The sequence below is a fragment of the Tarenaya hassleriana genome, unplaced genomic scaffold (genome assembly GCF_000463585.1).
Source record: "Tarenaya hassleriana unplaced genomic scaffold, ASM46358v1 Cleome8, whole genome shotgun sequence".
Taxonomy (NCBI): domain Eukaryota; kingdom Viridiplantae; phylum Streptophyta; class Magnoliopsida; order Brassicales; family Cleomaceae; genus Tarenaya; species Tarenaya hassleriana.
The window spans coordinates 4,426,051-4,448,858 of NW_010970490.1; the positions used below are offsets into that span (position 1 = coordinate 4,426,051).

The 22,808-nt window shown below is 37.4% G+C and overlaps 2 protein-coding genes across 2 annotated transcripts; both read left to right on the top strand.

Annotated features, from left to right (window-relative positions):
• Window positions 1-6,498: 6,498 nt before the first annotated feature.
• LOC104803009 (gamma-aminobutyrate transaminase POP2, mitochondrial-like) lies at window positions 6,499-10,681 on the top strand. Its single transcript, XM_010526861.1, is given in 20 exon segments — window positions 6,499-6,712; window positions 7,164-7,270; window positions 7,443-7,527; window positions 7,642-7,714; window positions 7,806-7,903; window positions 8,086-8,178; window positions 8,292-8,316; window positions 8,319-8,364; window positions 8,449-8,487; window positions 8,583-8,671; window positions 8,749-8,825; window positions 8,909-8,983; window positions 9,083-9,130; window positions 9,225-9,308; window positions 9,402-9,489; window positions 9,575-9,653; window positions 9,916-10,006; window positions 10,091-10,169; window positions 10,265-10,380; window positions 10,475-10,681. Coding segments are annotated over 20 exon segments (1,512 nt in total). The 5' UTR covers window positions 6,499-6,667; the 3' UTR covers window positions 10,550-10,681.
• Window positions 10,682-17,687: 7,006 nt separating this feature from the next.
• On the top strand, window positions 17,688-21,226 carry LOC104803013 (subtilisin-like protease SBT4.2). The gene is made up of 11 exons (XM_019201154.1): window positions 17,688-17,789; window positions 17,893-17,987; window positions 18,084-18,175; window positions 18,268-18,477; window positions 18,575-18,627; window positions 18,730-19,350; window positions 19,433-19,527; window positions 19,610-19,816; window positions 19,902-20,013; window positions 20,088-20,301; window positions 20,381-21,226. Exons 1-11 carry the CDS (start codon window positions 17,688-17,690, stop codon window positions 20,905-20,907), a joined length of 2,328 nt encoding a protein of 775 aa, XP_019056699.1. The 3' UTR covers window positions 20,908-21,226.
• The last annotated feature ends 1,582 nt before the right edge of the window (window positions 21,227-22,808 follow it).

Sequence of the window (22,808 nt, forward strand, 5' to 3'; positions counted from 1 at the left end):
TATATATATATGATGTAATATGGTTAAGAAATTCAAAACTCCCGTCACTTTAAAAAGTTTAATTGGAACCAAGATATAAAAGTTCATCATTTGGTTCAAATATATATATATATATATATATATATATATATGTATATATATATATATATGCACACATATTTATAAGTATAGAGAGGTAATACTTTGGTTTAGAAAAGAATGTTAGAAAAAACAAAAAAAAAGTTAACGGGCCTCAAGCCCGGCCCGAGACCCGACTGGCCCGGCCCGACCGGCCCGTAGTCCATTTGGCCCGAGGCCCGAAAGCCCGAAGTTTAATGAGTCTACATTTTTAAGGCCCATGTCCTTATAATTTCGGGCGGGCTTGGGCCGGGTTTCGGGCTCCGGACTTAATTGACATCCCTAACTATATCAAATATAATTTGTTAACGGGCCTCAAGCCCGGCCCGAGACCCGACTGGCCCGGCCCGACCGGCCCGTAGTCCATTTGGCCCGAGGCCCGAAAGCCCGAAGTTTAATGAGTCTACATTTTTAAGGCCCATGTCCTTATAATTTCGGGCGGGCTTGGGCCGGGTTTCGGGCTCCGGACTTAATTGACATCCCTAACTATATCAAATATAATTTTATTTTAGACAATTGAATTATTTTTATAATTTTTTCTCATTGAGTATATTAATTTGCTAGTCAACTAAATATAAATACTAATATAATATATATAGTCGAATAAAGATGAATATGCAAATATTCTTTATGAAAATTATGACTATAATATAATTTTTTATTAGACATTTGTTTATAATTTCAGTAAAATAAATGAAAGACTAAATAGGTGCAATATAAATGTTTAAATCAATACCTTTAATCGATTCTTTGTACCGATTTTTTCACACAAATTTTTCTACCTTTTTAAATTTGTATCTCGATATTTTTAGGTTTATTACTTAATACAGATGACTGCAATTATGGTTTGCAGTTATCCATCGACTATTTTTTTAGGGGTGGATATTTTATTTCTGTTTCGAAGAATCGATCCTATAAAAAAATATTTTAAAATTTTTAACGGTATTATTTTTACAAAATCGAAAATTTTGAAATCGAACCAAATTTTAACAAAACTGAAAAAACAAAATTTTTTTAAAATAAGAAATTTTTAATAAAAATCGAAACTAAAGTCGAACCGATTGATATTATTTAAAATCCATTATCGCTTATCTCAACACTTTAAAAAATATTATTTTGAAGACTCATACAAACCGTAATAAGACTAATTCCGGAATAACTTTTCATATAAAATATACACTTCAAGACCCAATGTAATACCCCGATTTCCGAATAATTAATTAAATATAATTTCGGGAATAAAATAGGGTAAAACGTCTAAAATACAAGGTGATTGATATAAATATCGAACCAAGGGGGACAAGTGGGGCTAGAACACGTCGAAAACGTCTGAAAAACGAAGAAAAAAAGGGTCTAGACCGATCAGTCCAGAGAAAAAACAGAGAAAAGACGAAAAATTGCCCAAGACCGACCGGTCCAGAGTGCAGACCGATCGGTCTACATGTTCGCTAGCCAGACCGGACGGTCCAGGGCCAGACCAGACGGTCTAGGGTCTGGGGTAGGAAAACGCCGAAAAATGCTGACTTTCTTCAACTTTTGACCGAGATTTTTCCACGAGAAAAGTGGCCCCTGCGCCGTCGGCTGCCACTCATTGTGTTGTATGCAACATGGATTGGCTCTCTGCCCCATTTTCGGGTCCGAAATCTCCCCAAAATCGGGCTTTTAACCGACTCCAACAGGTGAATGTCACCATTCTGCAACCCAGAAACGAGGTCATCGAAAACAGAGAAAAAGGGAGGAAATCGGGGAGAACCGAGGCACAACTAGCTCGGAAAACTGTAGAGGGAATCCCAAGGAGGTTCCTCGGAAGTTTCAGAGTCTAAGAAGACCTATAGAACTCGCACAAGCTCGGAGAAAAACACATCTCACAGAAATCCGAGGTGAGTGGTTCGGATTGTGTTTGTGAGATTCTGCAAGAGTTAAGAACCTAGATAAGTTAAATAATGAGTGGGTAACAATCGGAATCAAAATCGGATCAAAATTTGGGCAAAAATGGCGAAAATCGGACTGGAATTCGCGAAGTCCAGGTTCCAGACCGACCAGTCCAGGGTCTGGACTGACCGGTCTGGGACATAGACAACAAATGAGTTGAGCTGAACTGAACCGACCGGTCCACACGGTCACCGATCGGTCTAGGACTGGACCGGCCGGTCTGAGACATAAACGAACGATCGGTCCGAAAATGACCTAGACCGACCGGTCTAGGCCAAGACCGATCGGTCTAGGGGTAAAAATTGAACTAAACGGTTTAAACGCCTAGACCAGATGGTCTGTCTCTAGACCGACCGGTCCAGGCAACATGAATAGTGAAAAATCCCAAAATGGCTGGACCGTTCGGTCCACGTACTAGCTGCACCCCGACTATAAGTTCAAATGGATTAAACTAGAATACGGTGTTAAGATATAATCAAAGAAAAATGATAAAACAAGTATGTCGAACGAATGTAAAAAGGATAAGAATGCATAAAAAGGGAAAGAAGCGAACCGCAAATCGAAGTGAACACTAAGGGTAAATCTAAGAGAAAAATTCGGAAGTGATGATATAGAAATAATGGATAAATAATTGTGTTGTGATGCATGTGATTGAACGGTTGATGGATCCCGTACTTAGTACCGGTTGACGACGTGAGTCAGTACTAGTACGGGGGCGTGTGGATATGGAACCAGTGTCGGTTGACGACTTGGAGTCAGCACTGGATGTGGGTGGTTTCTGTAGTAGTACCGGTTGACGAACTTGGAGTCAGTGCTACTACCGAAATGAAACACCAGTACCGGTTGACGATGTGGAGTCAGTACTGGTGTTGTTGGGTGGACGTTCCCATAACGGTGTCGGTCGACGAAGATGAGTCAGTACCGTTATAGAAATGTTTAGTGAAGCTAGTACCGGTAGACGACGTGGAGTCAGTACTGGTGAATCTGTGTGGTCGTCTATGTAATAGTACCGGTTGACGAAGTGGAGTCAGTACTATTATAGAGAAGCAGGGTGGAATCTAGTACCGGTAGACGAATAGAGTCAGTACTAGATGATACCGATAGGAAATGGTATCTGATGATGCCGGTTGACGACTTGAGTCAGTACCATCAGATATCGAAAATGTATAGAAAATGATAATAAATTAAAAAGGACTATTGAGGAAACGTTAATTGGATAAAATAAGGAATTCTTGTGTTGAGAGATTAGTTGGCACCGTTCTCCATGAGAATGGGCTTTCCAGGCTCAACCCGAGCCATTCACTAAGCATTATGCTTAGTCCTCCGTTGTTGAATTTTTCAGATCCCGAGGAGCACGAGTAGCGTACTTTGGACGACGACGACATGGGAAAAGTATTATTATGTACGAACATTTTATCTTTCTTTCGTGTGTTTTGGACTGTGGAACAAGGTTCCATGTGAAGACGGTTGTGTTTAAATTACGTTTTTGGACATGTGTTATTTTTAAGAGACGTGTGATATGTGTTATTACACTGCGTACTTTTATGTAAAATGATTTTTAATCTCCCGTACTTTCGGTTTTATTATATTTTATTGATTTTGTCCATGTGGCATATCATGTTCACGGGATACGGGATTCGGGTGTCACATCCAACTCGATAAGTTTTTAAAAAATATTCAAAATAAAAATCCAACGACATTTAAGGGATTCTTACCCAACCAAATTAATATTTCAAATTACATCATATTAAAACCTTAATAATGATAATCTTGACTATATTACTACATTTTCCTTCCGATTTTAAGTTTCCGTGTTCTACTATTTAATTTGTAATATTAACAAATATTTAAAAGATTTTCATTTTAATAAAAATACAAACTATTCTTTTTTTTTTATGAAATTTGGGTATATTTATCAAAAAGGGATGGTACATAGTCCAGGATCCTCGATCCACACATAAAACTTACGCCAAAAAACCTTACAAAGGAATAAATTACATATCAAATCAGCACTTATACTCGTACGTCTCGGTAAAGAGTTAGGGAGTACCACTTCTGGAGTAGGTTGTTGCTTTCGCAGTCGCATACCTGTTGGAGCGATAACAGAGTGCTTCGGACAGATCGGTCTATTCGATGTCTGAGCATTAGAGCTGTAGCAGTCGAGTTCTGGAAGATCCGAGAGTTCCTTTCCTTCCAGATTTCATAGAGAGAGTGTTGAATTAGTATTTTTAGTAATGTTCTTCGGCTAACTGTGTCTGGCCCCGAGATGCGGCTCAACCAGACTTGGCATCCCGCGAGCTCTACCGGAGGATTCGACCAGATTTTTCCTGCTAAAGACAGCCAAATTTCCTTGCTATAGCGGCATCTAAAAAACAAATGATCGTGTGTTTCATCTTCCTGGTTACATAATACACATATGGCGCTTTGTATTCGATTCCAATGCCTCAATCTGTCCCTTGTAGGTAGCCTCCCTTGGATTGCTACCCACTGCATGAAGGCGTATCTCGACACTGCTTGCTTAAACCAAACTAGCTTCCACCAAGCTACTTTCGGGGAGGATTGTCGGATCAGTTTCCATGTTCTTGAGCTGCAGAACTTAGAATCAAAAGTGTTATCGTTTTGCTTCCATAAGTACCTATCTTGGTTGTTATCCACAGACGGAACCTGGGTCCGCATAAGCTCGACATGCAGGTTTTGTATCTCATGCGTTCTTGCCCCTGGCAGCTCCCATCTTCCGTCTCGAGTTGCATCAATCACCTTGGCGTGAATGGGTACTCGCAATAATCTCGGTCCTTGCTCCCCGATGTAGTCAATAAGCGGGCCCAGACCGCTCCAATGGTCATACCAAAAGCTCGTTGTTGGACCATTGCCTAGCACGCTTCGGACAAAGCCCCTCGCCTTATCTTTCTGCTTTATTAGCTTCCTCATATTCCATGATAAACTCCCAAACGGTTTGGTCGTCCAGAATGACCCCCGCTTCAGAATGTGTATACAAACTATTCTTCAATTGTATTAGGTAAGAAAAATGCAAGAATACAAAATTAATTAACTTAATTAATATTCTTCAAATGCAAACACGGATATAACATTCTATTGTAGGACAATTTAAACACTTAAATATTTTTTAACTCTGTGATATTGAATTTAGTCATCGTATTTTTAAACATTAAACCGTTTTTGACCTATACGGTGTTTAACGCTACAAATAGAAAATGATCCAAGTATGGAATATTGGTGAATTTGGACAATTTTCTATTAGATGAAGAGGTATATCATTTTATTTTTATTAGTTAATAAATACATTCAATGCAAATCTTGATGGGAGTTAACACAAAATACAAATGTTAGTTAAAAAACTATTTATCATATTTCTTGATGATATTTTTCATAAATTGAAATGTTAATAGTTACGATGGAATTTATATATTCATTTGATATTTTTAAATTAATATATTATTTTTTTTGTTAATTTTATAATATCTTGTATAATTTAATATTTTTTGGTTAAAAGTATAATTTAATATTTTCGTGAGAATAAAGTAAAAGTTTTGATTCTACAAATAATAAATAATAGCAAAAAACTTATATTATTAACATTACAATAGAGAAAAATAACTACTTCAAAAATAAATTTATTTTAGACGATGAATTATCTTTATAATTTTTTTATTGAGTATATTAATTTGCTAGTCAACTGAATATAAATATTAATATAATATATATAGTCGAGTAAAGATGAATATGCAAATATTCTTTATGAAAATCATTGACTACAATATAATTTTTTATTAGACCATTTGTTTATAATTTCAGTAAAATAAATTAATATTAAGGCTAAATAGGTGCAATATAAATGTTTAAATCAATACCTTTAATCGATTCTTTGTATCAATTTTTCCACACAAATTCTTATACCTTTTCAAGTTTGTATCCCGATATTTTTAGGTTTATTAATTAATATAGATGACTACAATTATAGTTTGCAGTTATCCATCAACTATTTGTTTAGGGGTGGACATTTCATTTCTTTTTCGAAGAATCGATCCTTAAAAAAAAAAACGTTTTAAATTTTTTAACGGTATTATTTTTACAAAATCGAATTTTTTGAAATCGAACCAAATTTAACAAAACTGAAAAAACCAAATTTTTTAATAATAATAAATTTTTAATAAAAATCGAAACTAAAGTCGAACCGATTGATATTTATTTAAAATTTATTATCGATTATCTCAACATTTAAAAAAATATCATTTTGATTTAAAAATATAAATTAAAAATTCAAAAAAATATATTATATTTTAATTTAAAACTAAAATAAAACTATTTAAGGTCCATATATTTTTTTAGTCACGTGGATAATATCTTTACTATTCTACTTATTGTCATCCACATGACTCTTCACAAAAAAAAATATTATCCCATTCAAAATATAAATTATCAATCAAATTATCTCCTTTGCCTCTTACTCTTCTCCGTTTTCAAATCAATCTCGCCCTCCCTCCGAGAAAGCGGGATCGAGATCCTCCATTTTGATCTGCCTCTCCCTGTCTCTGTCTCTGTTTCTGTTTCTGTGTCCTGGGTGTCTCTCGTTCCTGTCCGAGAGCTTCGACGTAAGAAAATGGCGGTGATCAACAGGCTCTTCCGCTTGGCGCGTAGTTCTCAGGTTTTTCTTTGTTTTTTGGAGATCGTTATGTTTCCTACTCGATTATCTGGTTCCTTGATAGATCGCGTTCTTCTTCTTTCTAGGTGAAATCATTTGTGATGGCTTGACTTTTGTCGTTTTGTTAAAGCTGAAAGTCTCCTCCTTTTCAAGATCGATTCGCTGTTTTCTTCCAGATTCTGATTTTGCGTGAGCTAAATCTGGGTTTTGTGAGATGGGTCAAGAGAAATTTTAAAATTCCAACCTTCCCGGAGGAGATGGCTCCCTTTTTCTTGATAAATTTCGTTTCTTTCCCAATCACCAAATCGATAATTCTCTTTATTGGAGTAAATTCGTTGGATCATGGGTATGGAGGAACAATTCATAACATTCTGAGAGTTGATGTTGATGCGATTCCTAGTTTCACTTGTGGGAATCTGTCTGAAATGCTCAACATTTTCCCCTGTCGTGACAGGTTAATTTCTACAGCAGGAATGCTGCTTCTGTCAAATTTATTCCTGGGAGTTGCACCTCGAGATTCTTCAGTACAGAGGCATCTCAAGAGAAGCAAAGTCCGGTGGGGTGAGTTGCATATTCATTTCTGATGCTTCTGCTTTCCACTTTGCGCTTGGAATCATGCTAAGTATAAGAATGGCGAATCTCAAGGGGATGGATTGACAATTGTGTTGAACTTTTTAAGGAAAACATGAACTGTGGAAATGTTTTCTTATCACTCTGTAAAACCTTTTGTCAGGTATAAAGGTCATGATATGCTTGCACCATTCACAGCTGGATGGCAGACTGCTGATTTGGACCCCTTGGTCATAGAGAAATCTGAGGTACATGTCGAAAAAACCATCTTTTGATTGGCATCACCACCATGGATACTGATCAGAGGAAACGACCCATTGGCTTGTTTTGGTTTAACATGCTTCATCTTCTTACATTTCCAGGGTAGCTATGTGTATGATAATCATGGGAAGAAGTATCTTGATGCTCTTGCTGGTTTATGGTGTACCGCTCTAGGTATTTCTGATCGATCCTGCTTCCGAAATTATCTGTTGACATTTCTGTTCTGCTGCCTGATTCCAAGATTGATGCACAAAAAATCTTTCAGGAGGAAATGAGCCACGGCTTGTTGCTGCTGCTACTGCACAACTGGATACCTTGCCATTTTACCACTCCTTTTGGAACCGTACTACAAAACCTTCTCTGGTAACTCCGATGGGTTCCTTTCAATTTTTGTCTTGTGGGTTGGATTCATTCACGTAGTAACGTGATCATGTTGTCTGTGCTTCTATCGGGTGCAGCATGATATGCTTTATAATAATGGTTCATCAAAGAATTCCTCATGGGTTTGCCATTGATTGTGATGATGTTTTCCCTGCGATATTCAGGATCTTGCTAAGGATCTTTTAGAAACGTTTACAGCTAAAAAGATGGCTAAAGCTTTCTTTACAAACAGTGGATCAGAGGCCAACGATACACAGGTTTCATAACTATTTACAAAACCTTTATCTCTCTATATTATTTTAACACTCAGTCATCCATTTCCCAAGTCACCGGGACCTATGTTTGATAATCTCGTTTATGTATAATGCAGGTGAAGCTCGTTTGGTATTACAATAATCCCTTGGAAGGCCCGAGAAGAAAAAAATTATTGCACGAGCGGAATCGTGAGAGAGGATATTTACTTTGTCTTTTGTTTATCTGTTTTCGTAAAATCTCAGAGTGCTTACAATGATGTATTATGAATTCAGGTACCATGGTTCCACTCTGATATCAGCAAGTTTGTCTGGGTAAGGTGACAACCTTACTTCTTCACACATCAATATTTCTTCTTAAATACGATAAAGACTTGTTTCTCTGACAAAACATAACTTGTTGCTTCCAGCCTTCCAGCACTTCACCAGAAGTTTGATTTGCCGGCACCGTTTGTGCTACATACCGATTGCCCTCATTACTGGCGTCATCATCTTCCAGGTCTTTATTCTCCTCACTTGCATTTTCTTAAGCAAATGAGCTCTACGGTTTTTTTACCTTGGAAAATGCGTGTTCAGATGAGACGGAGGAGGAATTCTCGACAAGATTAGCCAAGAATTTAGAGGATCTTATCATCAAAGAAGGACCTGAAACAGTAAGTCAATTCTATTGTTCTTTTGCTCATACATCATAGTCTTTGAGCATCTCAAGCTAATGCAAAATCAATCTTCTCTCAAGATTGCTGCTTTTATCGCTGAGCCAGTCATGGGAGCCGGGGGAGTGATTCCTCCACCTGCAACCTACTTTGAAAAGGTGAGTTTTTTTTATGAATATGATACCTAGCTACCTACCTTGGAGGCTTTACTCTGTCCTGTTTCCTTTTATTGATAAGAGGTTTTCTCTGTTCTTCAGGTCCAAGCTGTCCTTAAGAAATATGATATCCTGTTCATCGCTGACGAGGTGAATTATCATTCATGTCAAAGATCTTTACGCTCCGCTCTGCACAGATCGATCCTTATTCAGGTAATTTTATCTTTTTTACTCACTTTTTCAGGTGATATGTGCATTCGGAAGGCTTGGGACGATGTACGGATGTGACAAATACAACATCAAGCCAGATCTCGTGTCTTTGGCTAAGGTGAAATTTACATTCCAAAGCATTAAGCTCGTCCGTTCCATTTGACATAATTCCACCGAGATCTTTTAATGTAATTTTTCATTTAATACGCAGGCTCTCTCTTCTGCATATATGCCCATTGGAGCCATTCTTATGAGCCCAGAGGTAGCAGATGTCATTTATTCCCAAAGCAACAAGCTAGGTACTTTAAAAACAATATCCAGACAAGGGAAAGTGACCAGAGCTGTGTGATCTGAAGATGTTTCTGCTAACACTTCTCCTGTCAGGTTCTTTTTCGCATGGGTTTACTTATTCTGGCCATCCTGTCGCCTGTGCTGTTGTCATTGAGACGCTAAAGTTTTACAAGTACGTGTCTTCACTCTGTATTCGTCTCTAATAAAATGGATTTAAGTTGTGTTTTGCCGAAAGTTTTGAAAACTGTCAGAGCTGAAGCTTAAGTGTGTCAGTTCAGTAGGCATTTACCCCTAGGAAGAATGTTTCTGAGCGCTGTTGTAATTGCATGGCAGATCAAGAATTTGAGTCCATGTTTTGTAAAAACTGACAAGACCGCACCAGTTTGTTCGAGATTTGGGTTTTCGATACATCCTTGACAGTTCTTCCTTTGCAGGGAGAGAAACATTGCCGAGTATGTAAGTAGCGTTGCCCCGAGATTTCAAGATGGTCTGAAAGCTTTCTCTAGCAGTCCTGTTATTGGAGAGGTATCAAATATCTAAAGTTTGCTAATTTTTCTTCTTCTAGCGGTTGGAAGCATTCGCGGGTTTAGTAATGTATTGTTTATGCAGATAAGAGGAACGGGTTTGATCCTCGGGACCGAGTTTGTAGACAACAAATCTCCCAACGAGCCGTTTCCACCGGATTGGGGTAAGTCTCTGGCTCTTCTTCGTTTGCGGGAAAAAACCCATTTCCTGTAACCTCATTCCCCGTGTGATCGGTCATGTTTGGATCGGTCTTTGCAGGTATTGGTGCGTATTTCGGGGCCGAGTGCCAAAAACACGGGATGATAGTTCGGGGGGGAGGTGATAGCGTAATGATGTCCCCGCCTCTCATAATCACCCCTGAAGAGATCGAAGAGGTGAAAACCCTTTAAGATTCCTCCTCCTGCCTCTCTTTTGACCATTTCGCCTCGTGATTTGCCTGAGACCGTTCATTTTAATCCGTTGCTGCAGTTGATTGTTGTCTACGGGAAAGCGTTGAAGGCGACGGAGGAGAGAGTGAAGGAACTCAAGTCTCGGAGCAATTAGCGTGTAAGCAACCGATGATGATGATGACGATGATAACGAAAACATGCCATTGATGCTGCTTATGTTCATGGTGTTTACCAAACTTTGTTGAATAAAGAAAGAAAAAGCTTGAAGCTTTAAGTTCCCTTTGCTCTTTTTGAAGATTCACAGAATGTCTTTGTTATATATTGTTACAAAAAAAGAAATTTATAGAAATCTAAGAAACATGTGTTGGAAATATAAAGAATAAAATGATCCATGGAATTTTGGGTTTTAAACTTCCTTGACTACTTTGATGGAAATGAGTTTATTATGGTGTTGAAGTTTATGGGTATTTAAGTTTATTCCCTCTCCTTACCCTATAAATAATGGACATTTGGTTCATATTTTTTATCTATAAAAAATCTATTAAGGTTAGAGAGAAAAGAGAGAAAACAAACAACCAATGATTTACTTTGTTCTTCAAAGTTATTCCGCTGCAAAATAGATTCAGATATAATTCTTATCTGACATGTATATTAATTTTGAATTGTGTGAATTATGTAAAAACCGTATCCAATTCTGGTGGATTTTCATAAAGTTATCGAAAACCATCAGATTAAGATTTTTTACATTTGGTATCAGAGAGCGTTTTTTTAATCATAATTCATCGATTACAGATTCGGAATTTTAATATGCATAATATATGGATACATTTTTTTTATGTATCGTCAAAGATTATAGTAATATAAATTAAAGCAGATATATATATATATGAATTAGTATATATGAATATTCGTATTTGTTATATAATAATAGCAATATATATATATATCTTGAATATATGAGCACAAAAACATACGTGCATGAAAAGTAAACATAAAGTTATAAAATATCATGCAAATATTAACGACATCAAAGATCATTTTAATTAAATCAATGTGAGTTCTAAGTTTGAACAATGAAGATAGTTTTAAATAAATTAATAAATTTATAATAAAATATTAATATTGATAACTTATATGTTTTATAATACATATCAATATGTATTATTATTATTTTTGTATCTTCATATAAGTATATATATTATGTATTAATATGCCATATAGTAATTTGTATGGATAATAGTTTATATACTTTGAAATTAACTATGTAGATACATATTATATGGAAGTTAAAAATCTTTTGATTTGTTTTACAGTCTAAACTTGTTAGTCACCAAAGTGACCTAGTTTAGATTAAAATAAATATTCAAACCAAATATGCATGTTCTAATTGTTCATAATAAAAGGATGCTAATGTATGACATAAAATAAATAATTGAACAATTATAATTATTTATCATATTGATATTAGATCATCCAAAGATGGATCAATGCATATGATTAATAATATTATAGGGACATAATTTTAGTTAATAAGTATGTATGTCCAAAGATTGCATTCTTATTTAACTGGTAGTATTATGATGTCCATTAAAGCATATTTTGTATCAATTATTATATGTATGTATTGAAATATTACCCAAAGCTGAATTTTGGTACATATTATTGTTACTCTTGAAATACTAATGGATAAATATTTATAAAATTTCAGCTTCACTTAACTTTATGGTTTCTGGCAATGAAATTGTTAAGTTCAACAGGCTTAACTATGCAGACTGGTCTGAACAGATCCAATTTTATTTGGGTTTCAGTGATATGAATCATGCATTATTGAATGAAAAGCCAACATCCATAACAGATGAAAGCTCAGAAAGTGACAGGATTAACTTCTATTCCTGGGAGCGATCAAATAGGTTGTGTTTGAACTTGATAAGGATCACTATGGCAGAAAGTGTTAAGCCATCGGTGCCTAAAACTGAAAGTGTAAAGGAATTTATGCGAAAGGTTAAGGAGTATTCTCACTCGGATCTGGCTGACAAGTCGATTGTAGGAAGTCTCATGAGCGAGCTGACTACGAAAAAGTTTGACTGGTCTCAGCCTATTCATGATCATGTGACTAACATGTCTAATATGGTGGCAAAGTTGAAAGATATGGGAATGGATGTTAATGAGACATTTCTAGCCCAGTTCATCATTAACTCTCTTCCTATTGAGTTTGGTCAGTTCCAGGTGAATTATAACACCATCAAGGAAAAATAGAACTTTCAGGAATTGAAGGCTATGCTCATACAGGAGGAAGGGAGATTAAAGAAGATGAAAGAACATTTTGTTCATCTTACAGTTCAAAATAATGCTGACAACAATAAAAGAAAACCAGGAAAAAATGGCAAAAAGAAGGATAAGGCTCCAATAAAAGATAATGTAAGCCAAGTCCGGAAAGAAGTCAAATGTTTTTTCTGTAAAAAGACTGGACACATTAAGAAAGATTGTCAGAAAAGAAAGGGATGGTTCGAAAGCAAAGGTAAACATAATATTTTAGTTTGCTTTGAATCGAATGTTATTGAAGTGCCCAATAATACTTGGTGGTTAGATTCAGGTGCTACTACTCACGTTTCTCATATTAAACAAGGATTCAGTATGATCCAAACCATAAAAGGACCTGAATGACACGTGGTCATGGTGAATAAGATGAAAGCACAGATAGAAGGCATTGAGACTTATATATTGGTCTTAGACACCGACTTTCACCTAGTTCTTGAAGGATGTCTTTATGTTCCTGAGTGTGCAAGAAATCTTGTTTCTATCGGAAAATTGGACTTGATGGGTTTTTCTGTTAAGTTCGGTTCTGGTATTTTTCAATTACATAAACATGAACACATTTTCGGTTTTAGTATTTTAATGGATAGTCTTTATCGTTTTAATCTTGATAGAAAGTTTTCAGAATCCTTGTTTGATGTTGAAAATATTATGGGCGTTAAACGTAGTGCACCTAATAATGAAAGTTCGGCTTTATTGTGGCATCAAAGATTAGGTCATATATCCAAAGAAATGTTAACAAGATTGGTGAAGAATGAAATTTTACCATGTTTAGATTTTAATGACTTAGGGGTATGTATAGAATGCATCAAAGGAAAGCAGACAAAACATACTGTAAAGAAAGCGGCCACAAGAAGCACTCAGCTTCTAGAATTAATTCACACTAATATTTGTGGTCCTTTTGATATTTCCACGTGGGGTGGAGAAAGGTACTTTATTACTTTTATCGACGATTACACACGTTATGGTTACACTTATCTTCTGCATGATAAATCTCAATCTGTGAACATCACTACAAAAAAAATGGTCATTTCCAACGGGTAAATCCGTTGGAAATTAACGTTTCCAACGGATTTCCAACGGATTTATCCGTTGGAATTTCGTCGTTAGAAATCGGTGTCCGTTGGAAAACCATTGGAATTTTCAACGGAATTTCAACGAATTTTTCCGTTGGAATTTTCCAACGGATTTCCAACCGCAATTTCGGTTGGAAAATTCCAACGAAATTTCCAACCGCAATCCGTTGGAATTTTCCAACGGAATTTTCAACCGGATTCCGTTGGAATTTTCCAACGAAAATTCGAAACATATTCCCGACCCGACCCCGACAACGGAATTTTCAACCAGCATCCGTTGGAATTCCGTTGGAATTTTTTTTAAAAATTTCCAAAAAATATTCCAACCGGCATCCGTTGGAAGTCCGTTGTAATTGTTTTCTAACAAACATCCGTTGGAACTCCGTTAAAGCTTTGCAACCGATTTTTCCAACGTTAATCCGTTGGAAATACCGTTGGAAATTTCCAACCCAATTTTTCAATTGAATACGTTGAAAATTCCGTTAAAAATTTCCATCGGGTGTTTTCAACGGATACCCGTTGGAAATTTTCAACGGAATTTTAACGGAAATCGTCGTTGAAACGCCGTTGAAAACCGTTGAAAATCCGTTGGAAAATTCGTTGGAATTCGAGGATTTTTTTGTAGTGCATACTTGAAGTGTTCATCAATGAGGTTGAGAGGCAGTTAGATAAAAGGGTTAAAGTTGTGAGATCCGATAGAGGTGGAGAGTATTATGAAAAATATAATGAGACTGGACAATGTCCAGGTCCATTTGCGAAAGTCCTCGAAAGTAAGGGTATTTGTGCACAATACACAATGCCTGGTAACCGCAACAAAATGGTGTAGCAGAAAGACAAAATCGTACATTAATGAATATGGTTAGGAGCATGATAAGTAATAGCTCTTTTCCTCTCTCATTGTGGATGTATGCATTAAAAACAACAACTTATTTGCTTAATCGGGTTCCTAGCAAAGCAATCCCTAAAACACCTTATGAAATGTGGACAGGGAGAAAACCGAGTTTAAGGCACCTGCATGTTTGGGGTTGCCAAGCAGAAATAACAGTGTACAATCCACATGAAAAGAAGCTTGATCCTAGGACAATCAGTGGATTTTTCATTGGTTATCCAGAAAAGTCTAAAAGATTTATATTTTATTGTCCTAACCATAGTACGAGAATTATAGAGACTGACAATGCAATGTTCATTGAAAATGGTCAAATCAGTGGGAGTGATGAATCACGAAAAGTTAGCATAGAAGAGATCCGAGATAATGTTTTCACACCGGATATCCCTTCTGTTGTTCTTGTACCAAAATTCAAATCAACGTCTCGTGATATTCCAGTACAACAAGAGCATGTCGAAAATCCACATAATGAGAGCATTATTAATGAACCAGTCACGGTACCAGAGGAGATTAATGAACCACCGATCATCTTGAGACGATCTGAAAGGGAAAGGAGATCTGCGATCTCAGATGATTATGTGGTTTATGCTCTAGAACATGAATGTGACTTAAGCATTGATAATGACTCGTCTACATTTCAACAAGCCATGAATAGTTGTAATTCTGGAAAATGGTTTGATGCCATGAAAGAAGAATTAAAATCCATGAACGATAATAATGTCTGAGACTTAGTAGATTTACCAGAAGGTGCAAAGAAAGTCGGCTGTAAATGGGTTTTTAAGACCAAGCTTGACTCACGTGGTAATATCGAAAGGTATAAAGCCCGACTTGCTGCCAAAGGTTACACCCAAAAGGAAGGCACAAACTATAAAAAGACTTTCTCTCCGGTTTCTAAGAAAGACTCTTTGAGAATTATATTGGCTTTAGTTGCCCAGTATGATTTAGAGCTTCATCAAATGGATGTTAAAACTGCTTTTTTGAATGGTGATCTAGAGGAAGAAGTATATATGAATCAACCTGAAGGATTTATATCCACGGGAAAAGAAAATTTAGTGTGTAAGCTGAGAAAATCAATTTATGGACTAAAACAAGCTTCCCGACAATGGTATCTTAAATTTAATAATACCATTACATCTTATGGTTTCGTAGAAAATATCGTTGATCGATGTATCTACATGAAGGTTAATGGGAGTAAGTATGCGATTTTAATCTTATACGTTGATGATATTTTACTTGCTGCAAATGACATGAGAATTTTACATGATGTAAAAGTGTTTCTTTCTAAGAATTTTGATATGAAAGATATGGGCGATGCATTCTATATGATAGGAATAGAAATATTCTGAAATAGATCATAAGGATTGTTAGGATTGTCTCAGAAAGGGTATATCAACAAAATCTTAGAAAGATTCAGAATGGATAAATGCTCTGCTGGAAAGGAGGATTTTGTTGATATACCCTTTCTGAGACAATCCTAACAATATGAAGATAAAATACTTATCTGTCAAAGAAGAAGTGCAGAAACAAAGAGTATCATTTGAGCATATCAGTACTGATTTTATGATAGCGGAGCCATTAACTAAGGGACTACCGCCTAAGACTTTTAAGGCTCATGTTGATCGTATGGGCATTATAGATAAGTCATTGTTGTAATAATTTCTCATTATATATGATATTTTGAATTCAATAAAATTTTATTTCTATTATTGAAAGTCATATTATCATTAAATTATTTGTGTACACATGAAGTTGATGGAGATAATATATATTATTGTTTTATAGTTATTCCTGGCCATAAAAGAGGTTTTGGATGACAAACGATTGTGATACTTGGAAGGAATCATATTCAAATAAATTGATGTGTGACCGCCAAGATTCAATTGTTTGTTGTTCAAATAAAAGTTATCGGTGATAGATGAATACAATAAAATTACGCGTTTTAAAGATTGTAGATCATCAAATCATCACATGGGCCAAGTGGGAGAATGTTGGAAATATAAACAATAAAATGGCCCATGGAATTTTGGGTTTTAAACTTCAATATATATTGACTATTTTGATGTAAATGAGTTTATTATGGTGTTGAAGTTTATGGGTATTTAAGTTTATTCTCCTCTCTTTACCCTATAAATAATGAACATTTGGTTCATATTTTTTATCCATAAAAAATCTATTAAGGTTAGAGAGAAAGAGAGAAAACAAACAACCAACGATTTACTTTGTTCTTCAAAGTTATTCCGCTACAAAATGGATTCATGTATAATTCTTATCTGTGTATATTAATTTCGAATTGTGTGAATTATGTAAAAACCGTATCCAATTCTGGTGGGTTTTCATAAAGTTATCGAAAACCAACATATTAAGATTTTTTACATGATGCAAGTATTAAGACCGTTGTTTATTGCAACAAAAGGATTTTTTTTTAAAAAAAAAAGAGAGTAAAAATTTGTAAACTTTCAAAAGGTTCAGATTGTTTATTTCATCGATTTGATAAGTTTTCATAGACAAAAATCCAATCTAATAAAATCCCGCTAATCCTGAAATCCTAGGAATCCTCACCTTAATTGTCATATTCTCATGCCAAAGAACAGGTGCAATATTTGACTAATTAAAACAGAAATAAAATCAAATAATATTAAAAAAAATACAAGATTGTTCTTGATTTCGAATCTGCAATTCTTGTCTGGTCTGATCCAATCGTCTTTATACACATTATAACTTCCATACATGTTTCTGTCTTAACTTGAAACTCCTAAAATCATGGTGCACTCTCTCTCTTTTGGTAATAAGTGAAGGCTAAGTCAATGTTCACAATTTTCTTCTACTAATGTCATAACATCGTAGCATTGGAGGAAAATACACAGTGCCATATCAACCCTCCAATGAATAACTTGCTATAATACCAAAGATTTAAAATCTCCGCAACATAAATGCATTGATCATGCTTATTCATGTCATTCCTGTATAAGAACAAACATTCAGCAACTTCAGGAACCAGTCATTCCAAAATCTCGACAATGGCTTCCCTTCCATGCATCTTTCTGGTCCTCTGTCTCTCCAATGCTCTTCTCATGAGCTCATCATCCCCGGTCTTTGCAGCAGCAGATGACGATAAGAAGGCGGGTTTTACGATCGTTTTCTGTCGCGATTTCTTGTTGGAACATTGGTTTCGAACGTTAGTTTTTTGTGGGAAACTGATCTTTTTTGGTCCTGGTGATTCAGGAATACATCGTGTACATGGGAGCGCTTCCTTCAGAGACCCATTACTCGCCCATGTCTCACCATCTTAGTCTCCTTCAAAGAGTTGTCGGGTTAAAGTATAGTGTTTCAGGCCGGAACATTCTTCGTTTGTTGCAGCTCTGCGTTTTTGTCATCTCGTGACTTTTGATCCCTTCTCTGTTTTTTTTTTACAGTTTCGTCAGAGATTCTCTTGTCAGAAGCTATGGAAGAAGCTTCAACGGTTTTGCCGCTAAGCTCACCAAAGCTGAAAGCAAGAAACTTGCTGGTGATTTCTCCGTAAAGATCTTTCCTTTACTCTGCTTTCTCTTGCGTGGATGATAACCATAACCATTTCTGATCTTTACGATGTGATCATAGGCATGGAAGGGATAGTTTCTGTCTTTCCAAGTAGAGTTTACCAGCTTCATACAACGAGATCTTGGGATTTCATGGGAGTAGACGACGAGATCAAACGTGCCCCCGAGGTGGAGACTAACACGATAATCGGCGTCATTGACAGCGGAATCTGGCCAGAATCTCCGAGTTTCTCGGACGAAGGCTTAGGTTCTCCGCCCAGCAAGTGGAAAGGTTCCTGCAATGGAGGGTTTAACTTCACCTGCAACAAGTAAAAACACTATACCTCTCATGATTGTCAAGTAAAAACACTATGTTTCTGTTTCACAAGATCTATCGGTTTTTGGGTACTCAATCTCATGGGTACCCGGACTGTTGGTTCAAGTTCGGATTTTTCCGAACCGGGAAATGTTATCTACGGGTACCGGTTAAGAGTAAACCGACGTTTACATAAGTGATATGTTAGTTGTACTTATAAATACCTAGGTAGATATCAATATAAAATTATCATTAATACTCTTGTCAATCCGGACAACGGGTACCCGAGTCTCTCGAGACCGAGGTCGAGGCCGGATACCCCTAGAAACAAAGATAGATTTGCTTATCTTCTCAGCTAACTGCAGCAAGGTGATCGGAGCAAGGCATTACGTTCTAGATTCTACGAGGGACTTTGAAGGTCATGGGACTCACACAGCGTCCATAGCCGCCGGGAACAAAGTAGAAGACACGAGTTTCTACGGCTTAGCACAAGGCACAGCAAGAGGAGCCATACCTTCGGGGAGAATCGCTGTATACAAAGTGTGTGAGCCCGCAGGTTGCAACGCCGCAGCCATCTTGAAGGCGTTCGATGATGCTATAGCCGATGGCGTCGATATCATAACGATATCTATAGGGGGAGGAGTCGCTCCTTTCCATGAAGATCCTCTCGCCATCGGAGCTTTTCACGCCATGGAGAAAGGGATTGTGACGGTAGCTGCTGCAGGTAACAGCGGTCCAAATCTTGGAACGGTTGCTAATTTCTCTCCGTGGATTCTAACCGTTGCAGCCGGTAACACCGATCGAAAATTCGTTACCAAGGTTGTCACCGGAGATGGCATGACTTTACTCGTAAGTCACATATTTCTCCGATACTAACGCTTCCTTCATCGTACTGTTGCATCTTTACTGACTAACTTCATTCGAAAAACAGGGAAAATCGATTGATAGTTTCGATCTGAACAGGCAAATATACCCTTTTGCATATGGGAAAACCGCTTCGAGTATATGTACTGAGGAACAAGCTAGGTAGATCAGCCTTATGAACTCAAATGAGAATCATTCTGATCGGTTTCGGGATCTTTTTCATACCTTTTTTGTGTCCGTGCAGAGCTTGCGTTAGCGATTGCTTGGACATGGTGAAGGACAAGATCTTGGTGTGTGATGGATACGGCGGCGTTGAGAAACCTAAAAATCTCGGAGCCATTGGAATTATTATCCATCTCGTTACGGATAGTATCGATATCGGAACTCTTCCCATCTCCCTTTTAGACGACAACGACTACAACACGCTCATATCTTACATTACCTCCACAGAGTTGGGACCTTGAAACTTCGATACTTCCTGTATGTAAACTCGCTCTCTTCATCTGAAGCCTAATGTTTTCAGAATGTTTTGACAGAAATCCAGAAGGAACCATAATGAAAAGCGAGGTCACTAATGATGCCAAAGCTCCTCTCGTCGCTTCCTTCTCCTCTCGGGGCCCGAACCCTGTCGTCGACGACATATTGAAGGTAAGATTCGAGGATTCTTTCGTAACTTCCCCCCACCTGAGTTGATCTTCAAACTACTTTTTATGAAAACGCAGCCGGATATAACAGCTCCGGGGGTGAATATACTGGCGGCTTATCCGGCCGTGGCCCCACTCTCGGGCGATAAGGACGATACACGAAGGGTAGATTACCGTTTTCTCTCAGGGACATCGATGGCTTGCCCTCATGTCGCTGGAGCAGCCGCCTATATCAAGACGCTCCATCCCGACTGGTCGCCTTCCTTCATCAGATCAGCTATCATGACAACCGGTATATAACTACCACAACCATCTTTTCTCGATTCTTGATCTCCAAGCATTACAACATATCTCCCTGTGTGTATGTGTAGCTCGACCGATGATAGCTTCTGACAACCAAGGAGCTGAGTTCGCGTACGGGTCAGGATACATCAATCCAGTGGGAGCTGCTAATCCTGGACTTGTCTACGAAGCAACAAAGGAGGATTACTTGACAATGCTCTGCGCGATGAACTTCACCAGTGAATCTATCAAGATCATCTCCGGCGAAGACATGAACTGCACTCAAGGATCGAATCCGATGGTCCGAGACCTGAATTACCCATCACTGACGGCCCGAGTTTTTCCCTCCCCGTCTTCTGAAATCACGTTTTCGAGGACTTTGACGAACGTCGGGACAGCGAAATCCGAGTACAAGGCTCAAGTGACTTGGGATCCGAGTCTGAGCGTAAAGGTTGAGCCTGAGACACTCTCTTTCAAAGCGTTGGGAGAGAAGCAGTCGTTCAAAGTCACTGTCTCAGGGAACAGTCTCTCGAGCATTTCTGGTCTTGCCTCTGCATCTCTTGTTTGGTCTGATGGCTCTCATGTCGTGAGAAGTCCTATTGTTGTTTACTCTTAACACAATACATATATATGTATTTGTATCTCCAAAAGCTCTTACAGAGAGAGAATGAAGAACCGGTGATTATGTTTTCGACCTTTTCCGGAGTCCAACTGCTCAACTAAAACGGAAAATCCCGTCCTTTCGTCAATCTCCTTCTTCGTTTCCTCGACACAGCTCTTCAATGTCCAACCTCGGAGATCATCGATCATTGATCACGATTAACAGAATTCGCTGGACCAGAATCAGCTCCAATATCAAACAGAAACCGCCCAATCGCCATATGAACTGTTTTCGAGCTACCTTTTTGCACGACGTTTTTGAAACAACTGATAGCCACTGGAAATAGAAGAAATAAATGAAACCCACGAAGAAGAGTGTTAGTAATGACAAGATCCAGAGCAGAGAGACCCAGAAAAGAAAGCTATCGAATTTCGAAGAAACGAAATCAAATCCCAATGGTGACCAACATTCTCGAAGATTTCACGCTCCATGCCCAGATTACCCTAAAAAGTCGCAGACTTTACGCGAAAATTCTAAAACCCATGCAGAAAACACCAAGCATTCACACCAAAACCCAGTGACGAGACGTTTGGAACTATAAACACAAAATGTATAACATAAAACCAAAGAGAAGAACCTTCGGTTATTGCAGCTCGTGACCGGTTAGGGAATCGAGAAATCGGTTCGGTGAAACTGTAAAAATTCCGGTACACCCACTTCGGTTCCACCGAAACCTCCGAGGAAATCAGCCGGAAAAAGGGATTGGACAAACGGCGGAGAGAATCTGATTGAAATCGGCGACGTACAGTGCTGGGGAAATTGGGATGATCCGGTCCCGTTAGGGCTCAACTCAAAGCAAGAATTCGGCAGCTTTTCTTGTGAGAAAACGACGGTTTTTTTTATTATAATTATGACATCATCTTAAGGCCTTGTTTGGGTCTTAAGCTAATTTAAACCCTGATTTTAACTCCGAGGCTAAAACTGTCAATTCATAGAAGAATAACTAAATACCTTAAAGTCCCCAATTTTTATCACGAATTCTAAATATTCCCCTTTAGTTTTAATTATGGATCTAACCCCCCAAAGTTTTGCTTTTTCGGATCACGAACTGAGAATTCTGGTACGTTTCGTTTGCTCATAGTTCCAGTTCAGGAATTTCTTCCACCAGATTATGGATTCAGATAAAATTTAACCTAGACAACCACTCATTTGACTCTCTTGATATCCCTACAAAACCATGATCCATGTTACTTATGTGTTCTTGACATAAACATTCACATTCTCTTTATTTTATTCAAGGTAATTTATCTTTGGTTAATGAGGAACATACTCATATCTTTGCACAAGCCGGTTTCTATCGGATCAAATGTCTCCCTCCAATAATGGTATCGTTTTACATGCTATAGCTAAAATTCAAGTTTCTTTTGGGTTTGTTCAGTTGCATTAGGAATCACTGCCTTTTGAAATCTTTTGTACATGTTAAACTCATGTAAACTTTTGGGTTATTTTTAATTTGGTAGTAATATAACAATCACATTCAACCAAAAAGAAGGTAATTTATCTTTTCCAAAAAAAAACTCATTTCCAATAATCTCATTCCCTACCTGATCGTTCGTGTTTTGATCGGTCTTTGCAGGAATCGGTGCATATTTCGGGGACGAATGCCAGAAACACGGGGTGTTAGTCCGATGATGATGATGATGATAACAAAAATGATGTCACTGATGCATGCTTATGCTCATGCTGCTTATCTTCAATAAAGAAAGAAAAGAAAAATTTGAAGCTTTAAGTTCTCCTTTGCTCATCTATGATGATTCACAGAATGTGTCTTTGTTATATATGTCCTCACAGAGCGAGAAGAGTGATATTGTACTTGATAGGAGGTGGATATTAGGTTTGAACTGAATAAAAGTATA

Excerpts from the sequence above, each read along its gene's own strand:
- LOC104803013 (XM_019201154.1), top strand. The coding sequence starts at position 17,688 with ATGGCTTCCCTTCCATGCATCTTTCTGGTCCTCTGTCTCTCCAATGCT. Across the intron at positions 18,176-18,267 it reads TGAAAGCAAGAAACTTGCTG|GCATGGAAGGGATAGTTTCT; the intron begins GTGATTTCTCCG and ends ATGTGATCATAG. Across the intron at positions 18,628-18,729 it reads TACCCGGACTGTTGGTTCAA|GTAGATATCAATATAAAATT; the intron begins GTTCGGATTTTT and ends ATAAATACCTAG.